General features: G+C 40.1%; 1 protein-coding gene across 1 annotated transcript in view; it reads right to left on the bottom strand.

Moving 5' to 3' along the window:
• CNTNAP2 (contactin associated protein 2) overlaps window positions 1–18,285 on the bottom strand; it is a 1,162,694-nt gene that overhangs the window by 173,545 nt on the left and 970,864 nt on the right. The window contains exon 15 of the mRNA XM_059818416.1: window positions 6,485–6,612. Coding sequence (XP_059674399.1) covers window positions 6,485–6,612 — 128 coding nt within the window. The remainder of the gene's footprint in view (window positions 1–6,484; window positions 6,613–18,285) is intronic.

Raw genomic sequence — 18,285 nt, 5'->3', positions numbered from 1 at the left:
TTTGATTAACTGAACTGGATGATCTCTAACCAAATCGTAAGTGAACACCGTTATTTTATCACCTTCAACAAAATCAACTGAAAAAATCGAGTCTGAAAGAGCATTTCTTGGTTGTCAGGCTGCTTTTACTGAAAGGAAATTTTTCTTTCTCCTGTTTTGCTGGTAGCGTCAGAATGACTGTGATAAACAGCGAGCACAATGTCCTGATGTTCTTTGGATGAATCTGTATTCCACTTGAATTGCACAATGTACAATCCAGTGCAACAGATAAAGACACGCTGGGATAACAGCTGTGGAAATTCAGCAGACAAATTTTTATGTTTACTAAAGGCAGCTACAGTTACTGGGGAAAAAAGTCAAACTCTTAGATGGATCATGCTTTGACCTGTATTTACCCTATCGAACTTATCACAATTGATTGGAAAGTCATAAGAAATTCATAAAAAATAAATGTATGTAGATATATCTAGCGACACAAGCAAAAAATAGGGAAATGTAGAAAAACCTAGGGATTTTGATTAGTTTTCTAACCTGAGTAGCAGAGAAGTAATTAACACCTCAAGCGGGAATTGCCTAAATTTCAGATATGTAATCCCATCACACAAGCTTCCAGTGGAACCATTGCTTCAGAAGTTTCAAAACCCAAATTTTTGTATTTTTCCGCATCTAATTATACATTTAAGAGGCCAGCTGCAAGCACTCAGGTTTGATTTATTTTTTTGGGTATCACTTATGTTAACTGTCATTCGATACAGTGTTTTCACTTCCAGTAACCTGTAAGACAAGTCACTGTATTACTGGAACGTTGTCTAAGATACAGTCGGAGTAAATAGCTTCTACTGAAATTCTCATTGGATCTTTTACCAATTCAAATTGGATTTTTGCTGGGATACTCTCCAGCTTACCTTACCCATGGATGTAACAGTAACATCACTGCTGGTCTCACTGAGTCAACACATTGCGTATCCTACCAGAGAATTGACCTTGTTCATAGGTTTAATGTGTAACTGAAAACTGCACTGCAAGGCAGTGCTATTTTTTTCCGAAACTCAGGTGCTACCATTGAAAACCAAGTTCAAGATGTTGAAAGTATCCTCAATTTGGAATGTAATAAAAATGGACTGAGCATGCATGTGAGACAGTACATTTATTTTTCATGACAACTAACGGTTCTGAGTCACCAACCTGCACATGTGATGCGTAAAAGTACTTAAGGAATACAAAATCACACCTTACGAAGCATACCAGCCTGTAAGCACTGACCCTGGCAGTGGCTGTCTGTTGTAGGTATCTATAGAGTGGTTTTAATACAAACCCAGAGTCACAAAAAATGCCCATGTCCACACCACTGACGGATTAAATAAGCCAACTCTACTGGAACGTTCTAAAAAGAAGTACAAGAGTAAAGCCAAAAGCAATATTTAGAAGTGAAAGAGCATCATGTCATGAAAGGAGTAATGATGAGCCACGGTCAAAATCACTGAAGAACTCAAGGTTTATTTCCCCTGAGAACACACACGCACACATGCACAAACAAAATCAATGCACTGATGTAAGAACCAAATTTTGATTTCTCCCTGGATTTCTGTCATCTGTCAAGGACACTTTTTTGTCTGTCACTGCAGATCCTACATGAGCAGTGCTGATACTGGTCTTCATGAAAACTTAGCTTAGAGAGAACCACAGTCAACGCAGCTGCTTACTCCTCCACATTTTGAAGATGAAAGATAATAGAAGTAAACCACAAAAAAATGATTCATGGCTCAGAAATCAAAGTCTTACTGGGAGGGTAAAACCTGTACACCGGAGGAGATGGAAAAAACATAAATCTGAGCTGTGTGAAAAACATCTCCCCCTCAAATTCTGTCTTTGCTATAGCGGAAATGGGACAAAAGGAAAATAGGCTCAAGGAGAAAGGCAAATCTAGAGCAGAATAGTCAGTCTGTTCTCCTCTGGGCTTATAAAGAGCAGACTCGAATCAAAAACCTTGGAAGTCCTTGGGAAAAGGATACTCTTTGCAGGTTACAAATATATAGGAGCTTTGAGAACACCAGTATTTTCCTAAGAGGAATGAAAAGAAAGTCTTGAAAAGGTGCCAAGAGTCACAAAAGTAATTTTGATTCAATGACTATTGATGAAATCTCTGTAGCAATAACCCCAACATAATAAGCTAAGCTCTTCAGTTTGGTTTCAGAAGAAATTACCAGATTCATTTCTGCAGCCTTGATTTACCACCTCAGGCTGAGCTTAGAAGAAAAAAAAAAACCACCAACATACTTGTGTCCTTCTCTAAAGGGAGAAGGCTCGAGGTGCTCCTTCGCATTACAGTGGAATAACATAACGAGAAGGACGAGGTCTTTCTATTACTGGTTTGGACAAGGCCAGATGCAGCGGGGCTGAGGAGCCCGGGTGCTATCACATTAGTATTAGTACAACTGTAATAGGTCTGTAAAGGGATTTTAATCAGTGTCTCAAAGATACACGAAGAGTAAAGCTGATTAAATTGTGGTTCTACGTTGGCCCTTTTCTCTAGATCCTACACAGAACGCATTCACTCGAGAAAAACAAGAGTAGTTTCCTTATCCAGTATTACCATGGAGTCTCAGGACTAGTGAATGTCAAAATTACACAGATAGGTGTTTTCCCTGTTTCCATTTCTAATTCCAGTTCCGCTTAGAGGATCTTGAGAATCTGCTGATAAACTGGCGTTGCCATTCTATAAGTACAATGCTCATATAGCAGTGGCCAGGAAGGACAGCTTTGCTTTAAGTCTGGGTAGACTTGACATTTGCTCAAAATCCTTGCTTGCTATTTGGATGCAATATAATGCCAAAACCCCACCAAATCCATATCCTGGTTACGCACCTTATCCATGAAATTGGATAAGTCTGCTCTCCTGGTAGGTCACCACTTACGTAGAGAAATAATGAAATATTTAGAAAGCATTCCTCAACATTACAATAGCAAATGGAAAAGAGACATCCTGGATATTTTATCCAAGGTACAAGTCAGGCCCCAGGCAAGATTTATGGGACTTTTGCCATAATGACCAGATGAGTCTTCATCATTCTGGTAGAACATGGCAGCTAAAACAGAGCTTTAGAGGGGTAATAAAGGTTCTTTCTGATGACTACTTTTCAGGATGCAAATAGTGTTTGGTGAGGTGCAGTTAAATATGAAAAATACTTCTGGAACACAAAGATGGATAATCACGCACGGCCAAGTTTTCTGATTTCATTTCCAACAATAGCCACCGTCCAAGCTTGCCCAGAGCAGCCTTAATCAGGTCATAAATCAGAGGAACAGAAAAATGAAATTGTCATTTATGGGACCAAAATAAAATCTATATTTCTGAAAGAAGAATCTAGCGATTTTTGCAATACGAGAACAATTACAATTCTGCAATACGTGTACTACATCCCTAATGTTCCTTGGTTTGTGTCAAACAAATGGCACTGAGATGAATGATTTTCAGATTTACTTTGGTCAGTCAATAGTGTAGGAATGGTTAATTGTTGTGGCCCCAATTGATTAATTGAGTCTTTAAGAATTTGATGGGGTACTGCATGAGACAACATATATCTTTGCTTTCTTTAATCCTCCTTGCCCTCAAATAGCAAGCTTTCAGCTGTCCGCTCTTACGGACTGCAAAGGCCAGCAGCTCTGCTGTACTCTTATAGCTCTCAGGTACAGCTGTGACTGAGCCTAGGTGACATGGCAGTGTCTCTGGAAGTTCCATAGAAGCAGCTATGAAGTGCGTGGCAAACTATACTGTAATTCTGATGTGAGAATATGGCCCTTCATGTGCTGCAAAATATCACTGGACTATGGGGTTGATACATCACATGCCATGGACAACCCTCAGGGTAACACGAGATAAGTTGTCACAGTACTGGCAGGCTCTACGACCACAATGAGAAATCCTTCTAAATGGGTAAATTTTTATTTGACGGGTTAGGCATTATTACCTTTTCCACCTTTCTTCCAACCAGACCAAAAATCTGTATTTCTTTGCCAGTCTTCATACCTCTAACTGAGTTTCATTTACCACCTTCAAAAATTATACAATGATAACTACATGCAGCTGAACTTCTTGGGCTGTGACAAGAGAGACAACATCTTCTGTATTAATAATGTTGGGTTTGACCCATGTAATACACCAAAAATGGATTCATTGCTTTTTTAAAATCCCTTTCCACAAATTCAGCACTTTGGATCTTTCTTCCAGTTGGAACAAAAGCACATTTTGAAATTTTGGAATTTTCCCCAGGACAGAAACCTTGTTTTCCACAAGCTCTAATCAGTGAGACAAGACTGGTCTGGGGTACAGCAGCTGTTGTATACGGTCAAGAAAGAATACGAAGGAGAATGCATAGTAAATGCACTCGGAATAAAAAATGGGAGCTTTTACTGATTACAAAGGACTGGGGTTATCTCCTGTGAGAAAACTTATACCGGCTTTTTGACAATAATATATGGTCATGGAAGTAAATTCAAATTTATGCATAGGCAAAGTTTTTTTAAAACTACAAATCATATCTGTAAAGTTCAAACAGAAAATTGAATTAATCAGGATGTTAGGAATACGCCCGTCCAGTTTCCCAAATGGCTTTGTCATTCAGTCACACTCTAATAAAGGCTACTGCCTCCTCAAATGAGGTTTCATTTATACTAATATTTAGAAATGGCTCACACTTCAGAGACTGGTACTTCTAGCAGCACTCGGATTCAGGATATGAGGAATACAGGTGCAATAAAAAAGCTATTTGTTATTTCTTAGTCATCAGTTGCAAGAGTCTATTATGAAAATCAAATTGATCAAGCATTGGAACGGGCTGCCCAGGGAGGTGGTGGAGTCCCCATCCCTGGAGGTGTTCAAGGAACGTGTGGACGTGGCACTGCGGGACATGGTTTAGTGGGCATGGTGGGGTTGGGGTGATGGTTGGACTTGATGATCTTACAGGGCTTTTCCAACCTTAGCGATTCTGTGAAAATGTTTGTCAAACGTAGTTGAGAGACAAACAAACACAAACCAACCTGCGATTAGTCAAACACCATAAATAACAAGCACCAAATAGGCGATGTGAAAGTTTGCAAACATCCCATGATACTTGTTGCTGCTCGTTAGGCATCACGTTCATTAATAAAAGCCGGAGGGATCATTTGTGCAACCCAGAAAGACCACGACCAGAAAAAGAGGCGAAGCACGTTCAGTTGTATCACTGAGCGACGGCCTAGGGTTTTGAGGCACCGGACTGGGACCCAGAAAACTCTCTTTTGTACTTGTCCTGCTGGATGACTCTGAGGACGCGATTTCCTCTCAGTTGGGATTAATTACCTTAGCTTAAGGCAGGGATAATGATACAGACCTCCTTTGTAAAGTCCTTAGAAACATGCAGATGGAAAACATCTAGCTGTAAAGGGGCAGAGAAGGAAGGACAAACCGTACTGTCGTGCCACGTTAGACGCCGGTTAGAAGCAGGTCATTCAACTTGCATTTACTATGCCCACCCGTTCAATATTTCTACCTCACTGCAATCTCGTAGGCTGACTTAGAGTACTCTTTCCCAGCACCTGAGGATAGATTTTGTATTCCTGATAGACCATGCAAAAATTAGCTATTGTAAATTAAATCAGGGAACCTTTCCTTACTGCACCTCTTGTAACAGAATGGCCTTCAAACACAGAGGACAAGTATAACGCGTGTGCCAACCGCACAGAGTTTAAGTTTTTGAGGTGGGATTTAAAAGGGCCTTAAGCAGTTGCTCTGCCTTTGGTGGTGAATTTCACCTTCTGAAATATAAAATGGATAGAAGAAAGAATACAGTCCTCCTAAGTGCATCCCAACTTTTTTGTGCGTGTGAAGTGGAAATTTATCCATTATACTGATTTACTCTATCACCTGCTGATCAAACTGGAGGATGTACACCTCCTATCAGCACTCAGCCTGGAACTCAGAGACTACTACAAAAAACTCCCTGTGTTTTCCACGGAAACGTCTAGCCCCGATACGGTTAACACCTGATAACGATCTTGTCAGACTTTATACCCCTGTAAGCAGAGTTTACAGCGGTAAGTTTTGCCATCATGCTATTATATATATCCCATAAACATAGTTTACGGTGATATGCAGAGCAATGATAATGACACTGACAAGAGCACTCAACACAAGCACAGATGTCGAGAGATGTTCTTATGCAATCTGTATTACTGCTTATAGCTACATAAACTTAGTTGAATAATCAAAGTTGCCACATTTACCATAAAATAAAGACAAGTGTCGATATTTTAAATGCAAAGATGAGCCCCTATACGTGCTGTTTCATAGACAAAATTTCTCAAATCACATCATGCTTTCATAGAAAAAAGTCTCTGAGTAGACAGCCACTTCTCTAAATTTGCATGGGGTGCCTACAAAGTCACCCATTTCCAACTTAGTTTGCTTTCTATCCAGGAGGAAGTGGAAGAAAACCAGCCAACTTACGATCTCCTTGACAACGCACAGGACCCACAGATATCTTCGCTTCAGACCCAGGCCGGTCAACGTCTCCAACCACTACTTGACTCACTGGTAGGTGCTCTTTGTACGACAACATCCCAGCGTCTTTTCTCCTGAATTACAGAGAGAGAGAAAAACAAAGCAATTGTGAAATATATAAAAATAATTTCCTTGATTGTTATTATTCTTCAGGGAACTAAGCACCAGAAGAACAGGTATGTAACAATGACACTGGTACGGTGTTACCGTCTAAAAACCTGTCTCAAATGACATCAGTTTGAGCAATAACACTGCCCGTTTACTGGAAAACGGATGGACAGCAGCTACTGTCACCCCGGAACCCAGCTGGAGTAGTAGCTTGCTTTGTGGCCAGTCCTGGACTCAGCTGGGCTCGTGTGGGGCTTCCTCCTTTCCAGACTGGCCAGCTCCATACTAGTGGAACAACTTTGCTGTTGACCTCCTTGCTGATGTCTTCTGAGAGGGGAAAAAAACCTTAACGCTTCCTAGAAATGTATCTTTTTTCCTCTAGTTGCTGCCAGTTATTATCTGAATGATACAACATCTGCATACCAAGGAAACACTGCTTCTTTTATATTTTTAGTATTAAATTAAAAAGGATAAATTAAAGACTAATTATCTGAGAAGGCTTGTCATCTCAGTCCTCTCATTTCTAACACTAAGTGCCTAAGTTCAAAAAAATTCTAAACTCGTGAATCTAACCACGAGTACGCAGCTCAAACCCCACTTTAGTCAGCAAGATCACTAAAAATCAATTTATAGTCATCTCTAAAAGCTCCTCATTTCAACTGCAGCGAGTAACCTGGTGCCTTTTTTATGCCGAGACCAAATCACTATGCACAGTTATAACGTTTTTCCTTTATCATTTCAAGAGCTGAATCCAGCTGGCATGTTGAGTGCTGTTTCTTCCAAACAGAAAATAAAATAAACCAAATCTAATTAGGTACCTTATCTCTTTTTTTTTTTTTTTTTTTTTTGACATAAACACATGGAAGGCCAACTATAACCACACAGGAAAAAAACACACTATATATAGTGTTAGGACTATACTTTTTGACATAAAAGAAAGTAAGAGGAAGCAAAATAAATCCATCTCTTTCTCTCTCTTTTTTTTTCTCTTTCTTTTTAGCTGTACCTTGCCGTGTAATCGAGTATCTAAAGAAAGCAACCTTTTTGATCTAAAAATCAATTTCTCTGTTCAAAAATACCATAGGATGAAGGACGAATTCAGGATCTGGAAAAGTTACTGAAGTGCACAGCAAGACTCTAACTGGGAACTGCTAAGGATTTCAGGAAACCGAAAGTCTATTTCTTCTCTAAGGCGGATGACTCCATGATCTGACTCAGAAGATTGCTAACAACTGGGAAGCACCGCAGGGATCAGTACGATCCATGGTAATGCTGGGAGTTTTCCAGTGCACGGTAGTATTTTCCAGTGGCACCTCCAGTCATCATCCTCACTGGGTCCTTCTGAAGAGGTGGAAGGCAAAACATTCTTTTTGAAAGAAGCATAACTAAAGTAATTAAGAAAATAACCATCACATTTTCCAATGGCAGTTTATTGGAACTTGCGTCTGTTCTCTGTGATGAAGAGAGTAATTAGGGATTTAATTACTAGAGTTTTTCAAATAGTAGATGACTGTTTTCCTTAATCTGGATGTTCTTCCCCTTCAGCGCACTTGCCTTTCGCCGTGGCCCCTTGTATTGCTGCGATCATTAACCCTTTCTGGTTGGACACAGCTATACCAGGTGCTGTGTCGGTGAGGCTACTACAGGGGACTGCGGGAAAGGAAGGAAAACGGAGAGGAGAAACCCTCGCAGGCCACTTCTGCAGATGGTGCGAGGTGGCAGCAGACCGCTTTTCGTCCATAGATTGCAATGTCCTTGACAAAGGTATTGCATTCATCAAGTTGGAGACAGGCGATATAACGGGAGATTAAGGGACTTTGCCTTCAAGGAAGAAAAGAGGGAATAACAAAGCCAGGTATATAGACCTAATCTTCCATCTTTGGTAAAGACCTGTGTCCATGGGACCCACGCCCTTCTAGTAGAGGATAAATGTAGGTCATCCCTTTCCTCTTTCTCAGATTTTCCTCCGAGACTGGCTTTCTCTCCTGATCGCTACTCTTTCAAAGAATGCTTTAAAGGTGGACGTGTCTATTTAAAATAAAGAATTCTTCAAAGAGTGGTAAAAAGAAAGCTATTGGCATTTCTCTTCTTTCCTTCCCCTCCCACAAAAAGAGCTAATACTTCAGCTCCAAATAAGGATGCCAGAGGGCAGCCCTTCTCCTGCCACCGATAGCTTTCACCTCCTTTGAGAAAATAAAAAGGAATTTTCCCCCTCTTTACTGATCATGTTTCTACTCATGACCATTTGGTCATGACCAATGACCATTTAGTGATACGGTCATTTTAAAGCCGTTGCCACGACAAGAAGACGAAATGTTAAGAGTTCTTTTCAGGAATAGTTTTATTTTCTGATAATCGCTCACTTGTCTCATCGTTGTAGGTATGGGAGCTATTGAGGGCTGGGAGTACCGGACTAAGAGTTGAGAGAAGTGCGTTGTCTTTCCTCCGGCAGAACCTGCGTAGCTCATTTGCTTTTAAGAAAAAAGGGATAACGATAGCTTTCGGCCCATGCGCGCACCAAAAAGACAAATCCGCTCAAGAGACTGATGGCTCTGTTATGCTTTTCTCAGGTACTTGTAGTTCCTCAGGACATACTAATCAGCGCTGACAAAGTCAAAAAAGTTGTAAACCAAGGACTGGTTGTAATGCTTGACTTTGTACTACACACTTAGAAATAATCACAGCCGGAACACTCAATTCCTGCAAGCGATAATGCTTCTGCCAGTAGTTAAAGACTTTGCACATTAAGAGGGTGGAGAAAGTCTCTGAAGTTTTTCCTCACCAAAGAAAATCCCCTTAAGAGAATAAAGATTGAATTCAGAGTGTGTCATATTCCTATTAATAGCCAAATGGGAGATGAATGAATCTGATCAAATCCTGTAATTATTACCAGGAGATATTGATGAAATCTCAGTGTAATTTTCTATTTCTAATTTCTTTTCCTATATATAACAGTCTGCAAAGTGCTTCAGGGTGCCTTTGAATGAAAGCAGCAGATATTAGTGTAAGATTTATCGTTGTTTTGATTATGATCATCTACTTAGTCTTTATAAGCATTCTGTGGTATGTAAAAAAGAAATGCATTACGCATATATCAGCAAATGACATATTCAAAGTAACGATAGGATTCTCTACCGCTATTAATTTGTTTATATAATGGTTTCATACAACCAGACTTCCGTTATTGGAGTAATTTATTTCCTCCAATTTTGTTAGACATCACTTAATTATCAGTCCAGTCCTACACAGGAAAACACATAAAGAGCATACTGCACGTAGGAATGGACTTAATTTTAAAGGATATGCTCATGTGAGCTGAGGAACTGGAATTGTTTCGAGAATACAAGTAAAAAACCTACTGGATTGAAACCGCAGTGTTAAACACATATCATTTAATTATTAGCAGTGGTTTGAAGAGTACAAAGTCCCAAGTATTCCCAGTTCAAAGGTATACAGTTGGCCACCTCTCACAAGACCCAGCTTTTTACAATGCAAGCACTTCTATTTGTAATCCTTGAATTTCCATAATCTACCTGAGAGGCACAAAGCAGTTTAGTCCAGCTAATATCTGCAAATGAATGTCTGTAAAAAACATTGTGAAGGGTACAGATGTGCCAAGTATTAGTATTTTCGCTCTTCCAAAAATATCTGGCAAGAATTTTATTTATAGTAGAACTGCTAAGAAGACCTACTATTGCAGAGAATTTAATGAACAATGCAATTTTGGCAGCAGCCTTAATAATCTGGAAGCGAGTTACTTGGAAATACGCAAGCTCTAATTAACTGGATTAAAAACCGGGCAAACAAAAGCTAGGATTTAAGCAGAACTAGCTAACTTTTGAAAGGTTTTGACAAAATTCAGTTAACTTTTTAATGTACTATGCAACACTACTTTTAGATTCACCCTGTTCCCAGGGCTCTGCCTTTCTGAGGAACTGTAAACTGCCAACAATACACTCCAGGCTGAAAACTTTTATTTCCACTTGAATTTGCTGTTCTCGGGGATTCTTATAGATCTCTTGTCCCTTTCCTGCATGTCTTGTCACCACATATACTCTTATACGTGAAGCTGGAGTTAAGGACTCACCCTTGAGACGGCTGCCAAGGGGGATTATGGAAAATTTTTTATTACTATATGGGATCATATAAACTGACAGAGAGTCGTAACTCAGTTCAAGCTTTTTTCCACACTGGGAGTGGATGGGCTGAGTGTAGACGTGGCACTGCGGGACATGGTTTAGTGGGCATGGTGGCGTTGGGGTGATGGTTGGACTTACAGGTCTTTTCCAATCTTAGCGATTCTGTGATTCTGTCCTACAAAATATATTGTTCTCATATTCCTAACAGCAAAAGAAAGCGAAGTTTGAACTCTTACAATTAAGACTGATCTGAAGGCAGTTAAGCTTCTTCTCTAGCACACTGGTGAAAAAAAAAAAGTGAGAAAGTGCCTCCAACCTTTAGCAACATGCACTTTATTACAATGTACCAGCTGTTTTGGTTGGGTAAGCAAAGCCTATGTGCAGGTACGACTGTTGGCTACGTGCAAACCAGGGTTTGCAAGGGGTTCGTTTCAGTGGGAAATGCCAAAGTAAACGGGGAAGGAGTCTGGACTTTTATTTCTATTTTTGAGAGCACTCACCTCCTGAAAATCCAAACAATATGATGAAAGACCATCTAATCCCAGCACCCAAATTGCTAACGTAAACAAGTCCATCCTTTGATATCTATTAGGGAAGATAAATTATACCAAAGACATGAGGCTGATGGTGCAGCAGGCATAAGTAATCCTTGTTTAGAAATTATAAAAGATTGAATAGATTAGATTAAATAAACTTAATGTACAAGGATCACATTCACAAATAGTCCCACCTGAAGAATGATGAACAACTTTAAGATACCCTCAATGACAGCGAGCCGTACAAAAGTAACACTGGAATTTGCATTTAGCACAAGTCACTTAAGTTGCTTTCAGGAACTTCAAACCTTCTTTCAAGAAGAAACCAGTTTAAATTGGCCATGCAAAGACATGTTTAATTCACACTTTTCTCCCAGGATTGAGGCTTAGATCTCTATTTTCACTTTACAGAGTCTATCCCTCCCCTCACCTTTAAGACGAAAAAACTTCAGAATTACATTAGGAAATAAATTTGCTCCTTTGGACACCTCACAAATTTATAATCCTATAATACCAATGCTCTCAATTAAATGCAGGTTAATTTGTATCATTATAAACATTCTTATGAGGATTATATGCTTTAATAGTGATTAGAAAATGAATACTTGATAAAGGTATACAGTATATAATTTAAAAACTTGCGAATAAAATGCCTATTTTTTAAAAAAGTTAATAACATCTTGATTTCTTTTTTTTTTTTTACAAAAAACTTAAAACACCACGAGTCTTCCAAGACAAGCCTTATGAGGAGTGGTTGAGAGAGCTGGGGTTGCTCAGTCTGGAGAAGAGGAGGCTGAGGGGAGACCTCATCGCTCTCTACAACTGCCTGAAAGGGGTTGTGGTGAGGTGGGTGTTGGTCTCTTCTCCCAAGTGACAAGACAAGAGGAAATGGCCTCAAGTTGCACCAGGGGAGGTTTAGACTGGATATTAGGAAAAACTTCTTCACTGAAAGGGTTGTCAGACATTGGAACAGGTTGCCCAGGGAGGTGGTGGAGTCACCATCCCTGGAGGTATTTAAAAGACGTGTGGATGAGGCGCTGAGGGAGATGGTTTAGTGGTAGACTTAGCTGGGTTAGGTTTATGGTTGGACTTGATGATCTTAAAGGTCTTTTCCAACGTAAACGAATCTATGATTCTGTGACATAGCGTCTAAACCACACTTTCCAGTACGACCAGGCATGTGGGATTGAGCTGAATAATTTAAGATGCCTGATGCTGAAAGTGTACCACCATGAAATCTATGCAAGCGGTTTGGTGAGAGTTTCTGAGTGAAGAAGTTGACAGGAAGCCTGCTCCATTTCTTCCCTTTCCTCTGCTTGGCAAGAGATGAGACACAGAAACCTCTGGCAACTCAGGAGGAAGTCCAGAAGATACGCCAAGGCTATCACGGCACTTGGTGATTTCATGTGTGCTAGAGATACGAAGTGAGATACATGGAGAACTTGGTCAGAAATGTGTCTCATTTAAAAAAATATCCATTAGGAAGGAGATGGAGATAGTATAGACTGATTCTACGGGGCTCTGGCCTGAAGGGACTCTTCAATTTTCCTCTCAAACAGGAGTTGGTGAGAAACTGAATAACCACAGCAAAAGGTGAATAATGGAGATAGCAAAGTGGGCTCTGCTTTCTTTTGAACAATATAGATAAACTTCAGGGGAAAATCTGCCTTTGCTGAGGATTTGCTCATATTCTCCTTCCAACAAAAGAGGGGAGACAGAAGGTCATTCCTTCAAGCGGAGCAGCTCCTCTTCTAATCTTCATTTCTTCAGTGTTCCTCCCCAGAAAAAAAAGAAATTTGGGGCTCCTCTTCTTTTGGGGTCCAGCAGCTCCTCTGGCTTGACTGTTAATTTTTCTTATTTCTATACCAAGGTATTTTAAGAATGGAATCTAGGCACCCTACCATGCTGTAACTGATCTCCAGCACCTCTAGATGTTTGCATCTGTCAACAATTTAATCAATTTTCTGTCTCGGTTTCAAAACCTTTTAAGTAGGACAGGGAATGTGTGCAGCATTTCCTTTGGGAGAACTGCTGCATCCTGTATTGGGATGTTCCTTCCACCTTGGGTGATTATGGAGACAGGATTACTTGGGATTCAGCTGAAGTCAAGAAAAGAAAGTTCTCCTGTGGACCTAGGGCTGAAATGGGATGCGACGGGAATTTTCCAAGAAAAATTGACATGGGAAAGGGCAAATAGCTTGCTCAAAGAAACTTTATTTTTTTTTTTTAAGTTAGCTAAAAATTCCATTTGGCATTTTCAAAACAGTCTGATTCTTTTGTCTCAAAATATTTCAAAATTCAAATTTCAAAGATCTTTTGAAAAATAATAGTTAATAAATAAAAAAATCAAAAATTACCCACAATTCACAATGCCAAAAGAGCTTTCTAGTCATCCTTAGAAAGTTTTAAATGCTTCATTTTATGTCAGAAAACGCTGTTCTCAACAGGTGTCATCAAAGGAAGGACAATAAATGAAATTATCCATTCAATTATTCAACATGCCCCAGAAAGTTAAATGTCTGTCTTTCTAATGACTTTGACGAAGAGAAACCTGTATTCATTCTGTGATCCATGCACACATGCTGAAACTTCCCATGAAATAGCGTGCTACCTTAGCTCCGAGGGAAGAAAATCATGAAGGACCGTACTGAGCATCACCACCTGTTTCACAAATTCTCGAATTGAAAACCCCAAGCATTTTTAATTCCATTTTTGTACATCTGAATGCACTATAGCAACAGTAGCGTTTTACTGTGTGCACACTAAAAGCAGTTATCTAATGAAATGTGTGTTTTTAATATTTGTCCTACTGAATGTAGTATTCCAAGATCTATGCAGATAAACGATTCTTTGCGGTTATCTCTTCTACTAACTACCCACAAGCCTTTGGATCACGTCCTATCGAAATATCAGATCATATGTGCTTCTGGCAGGATTTTTAAGGCACAAGGATCTGTATTGGAAGAAATATTAAAAATCTCAGAGCAGCGGCTCAGAGGCTTCATTTCCTGGAGTTCTTGACAACTTTGACAGTTTTATTTTGTACGACTGAAAGAGCTAAATAAAAATAATTGAGTATGGCACGACAAAATAACAGATGGCTGTAGTTAATGCTGACTTCAGCCCCTCTATGCCTGTTGAGTTCAATAAGGCACTAAAGTGCATAACTTAGTGTTGAATTTGGTCCAGAAAACTTAATGAAGTATGAGACTTGCTGCACCTAGAAAATGTCAGTAAAAGCCGATTGTATACACATCTACCATTGCTCTTACCTTTCACTGGCGCTTCCTGTAGTGTTCACCCTTACATCACATCTATGCACACACTTTACACGACACTAAAACCAACCTGCGCTTCACCCAAAGGCACCATGGGGAACATAAGGGTGCTGTGATTTAGCTCACCTCATCAGCTGCTTGTATAGCTATGACACCAAATATCTGGGGAGAAAATCTAGGTTGATCACACCTTAGAACAGAGTGCTTGATTAGGTAACCTCACAAAATCTTCTTCATACAAATTATAAGTAGGTTGGTTCTGCCTTCCAAATTTATATCTCCTGGTAAGCATTTTTCATGCTTATCCTCTCTTTTGTCTTTTTACGCCAAACTACTGTTTCATTTGGGCTTCTTTATTCTTAATATAGATGATATCTGAGCCCTTTTAGCCTTACTTTTGGGCTTCTTTAAAATAGAGTTTGTTAGTAAGCATAAAGCTGTCTTAAATGAAAAATGTTGTATTCAGGTGTGTTGGATTCTGCTCTCTGTAAAAAATTACACTTATCCTACTTCTGTATCACAGGTGACATTTTGGAAGACACAGAAAAATTACGTTACTTGTTAGACGTCACATGGAAAATAAGCATACCAGCATCCTTCTTCTAAATAATAAAGTACCTAAGTAGCCAATAAAGAGACAAAAGATGGGGAAAGAAGCAATGTCATGTACTATTAAAAGTAAAATTGCAAAAAAAGTTATTATTCAGCTATTTATTTCCTGGCCCCAACCACGTCTGTACTCATTTTTAAGAAAACTTAGGTATCTCAGCCTAGTTTTCAGTAAGCTCTTTCTATTCTGACTGACCGCATCCTTTAATTGTAACAACCACAACATCTTATTTTCTGCATCTATAATCAGTTCTCACTCTTGAAATACTGTATTTTTATGGTATTACATGCGATTTGCTAATTGTCTCCCTTCAGACGACCTCAGTTTCCCTTCAGTCCTTTAGAGGTAACTATCCCACTGTACTTCAACTTTCTCTCCGGTCTCAGCCCCAGAAGATTGCTTCCCATTTTACTTTTGTGGGTGTGTGGAAGAATGCAAAGCCATAAGAACGATGCTTCTCTCAGAGGGACACTTACCCCAGCAGGACAGATGTATTTAGTCTTTATTACGTACCATACAGCTTGTACATCTCTAGCTCCTTACTCAGCATGAGGATTTCTTAACCTACTGCTGTCAGGAGTTGGAATCAGTGAGCCTACAAGTTATTATTTTTTCTTTCTGCTTACCTAATAAATAGGAAAGTTGCTTCTAACTGTAAAATGATTAGTAAAAGTGGTCTCAAAACAAATCCTGCTTTTTCCTAACTGCTTAAAAACATCTCTCGACATAGTGAAGTTATCAGGTTCGTGCTTTTTTAATGTTGACAGCATTTGTTTGACCTATGAAAGGTAGGAGATAGGGAACAAAGAGCTAATTCAAACATCAAGCCATGCCAAAGCCACATAGAAGAGTAAATTTGTAACAGCCATTGCTAAAAAAAATAATAAAACAAGATCCAGCAAAAAACCTTACAAGATTATCTACAAATTGTGCTATAAACATAATGCATGATGTCGCTACATCTACTGAGGAAGGGAAGTGAAGTCTATTATCATGAAAGTGCTCTAGTTAGAAGAAGAATTAAATATCCCACTACAAAACATTTTAAATGTACCCCCATTCATCAGAAATAATTATCTGAAACCGAATGCTCCAAGATATTCACGCACATTGAAAGCAATGGTGCAGCATCGCAGTAATTAACAGATGTCTTTTTTCATTATGCAAACGCTTTGCTATAAAGCACAAGCAAAACACGGATCCTTGTCACTATCCCTCTGCTTGTAAACACGCACATATGTCTCTGAGAATTAATTTCATTTCAATTAGGTTTCTTTTCTAGTGCTTTTGCTAAAAAGACAGGTGACCTCGCTTTGCAATGATATGCAGCTTTATCCATAGGTTAATTTCTTCATGGCCTTTTCATGTTTTTATGATAGCCCTACCTCTTGTCTGCGTGCGTGTATATCCACACACATGTATTACAGTAACGGGGGAAACGAGCAAGGATGCTAAACAAGGTACTTAAGTTTTTAAAAATGGTATTCCTGCGATGCGTACAACCGCCTCACCTCCAGAGGCAGCTGGGTTCTGCGGGGCTATGGCTAGAGATTCTTTCACTGCTTTCACTCACAGCATTACGAGACAACTGAGTGACCGACATTAGGGCTTGAGCTACGGGGAAGGTATGGCATGCTCTGCTTGGTGCTAAATATTAGGCCAAATGCAGATGCCCTCGTTCAGAAAAAGCTGTTGCTGCACTGGCAGTAGAATGTCAAGTATTTCTTTAGCGCTTTGTTGACCACACTTACATGGGATTAGTGACCTATTCATTAGCCAGATCGCTCCACTTTATTGCTCTGATGGATTTCCATTATCATCCTTGTTAGCCTTTGAGCTCAACTCTCCTTATATTACACATCACCACTTTTTCCTCCACAAAAGACCAAAGCAAACTTAGCAGAACTCAGCATTCACTTCCTAACGCAATTCCCTCTGAGCTGAGCCTGTCTTTTCCCAGCACAACACTCGATGAACCCGCCCAAGGCTTTTTACTGTCTAGTGTGCTGTCACAGCCCTGACTGTGTGGACTGAAAAGGCTCTGGGCCACGGGTTTCTGACAACCGATGACAATACGGTCATGGCCAAAGGAGGCTGAAGATCAAGTGGGTGACAAGTCCACCTATCCATAAGAACGGTGCTTTTCAGGACTCCAAGCAAACCTGGGTAGACCTTATGGGGAAGCTGACCCTGAAGCAACTGGGTTGCGCCTCTCTGATCTTTCAGGCTGCGGCATTTTTATCAGCATTAGGTGAAGACAGAAATTAAAATGTAATACTTTGGGTCCAAAGGCCTAGGGCCCAGAGTATTTGCAGCTGGTGCACTGAGAGCCTAGACAATGTCGTGCTGCATTTTAATGGAATTAAGTATGTTAATTTGCCAAATGTTGATGTATCTTTTCTTTTCTGATGGCTTAAATGTAGTTTATCGCAGATGCTTCTTGCCTTAGAACAAGTCTATGAGATAAAAGTTGCCTTGTTGATGTAGGGATACCAAGAAGTCTATCACTTCTACCCGTAAGCAAAGACTACACAGGCAACGCAGGAGAGGCTGTAGTCACTGAGGACAGCTCTCTGCTACTGCAGGCCGTCCCATCACCGAATCTTCTGCAGGATCTGATCACACCCATACTGGTTTTATCTGGGAGGGAGGTAATTTTCTTCACAGTAGCTCCTATGGTGCTGTGTTTTGGCTTTATGACCAAAGCAGGACTGATAACACAGGGATGTTTCAGTTCTTGCCCAACAGTGCTTACACGGCATCAAGACCTTTTCTGCTTCTCACCCCACCAGCGAGCAGACTGGGGGTGCACAAGACGTTGGGAGGGGACACAGATGGGACAGCTGACCCCAGCTGACCAAAGGGACATCCCATACCATACGACATCACACTCAGCAACGTGGGGAAGAAGCCGGGGGGGATCGGCATTTGGAATTACGGTATTTGTCTTCCCAAGTAACCCTTATGTGTGATGGAGCCCTACTTTCCTGGAAATGGCTGAAGACCTGCCTGCCGATGGGAAGTAGCGAATAAATTCCTTATTTTGCTTTGCTCATGCATGCAGCTTTTGCTTTAC

The sequence above is a fragment of the Gavia stellata genome, chromosome 6 (assembly GCF_030936135.1).
Source record: "Gavia stellata isolate bGavSte3 chromosome 6, bGavSte3.hap2, whole genome shotgun sequence".
NCBI lineage: Eukaryota > Metazoa > Chordata > Aves > Gaviiformes > Gaviidae > Gavia > Gavia stellata.
This window is presented reverse-complemented; position numbering and strand designations above follow the sequence as displayed.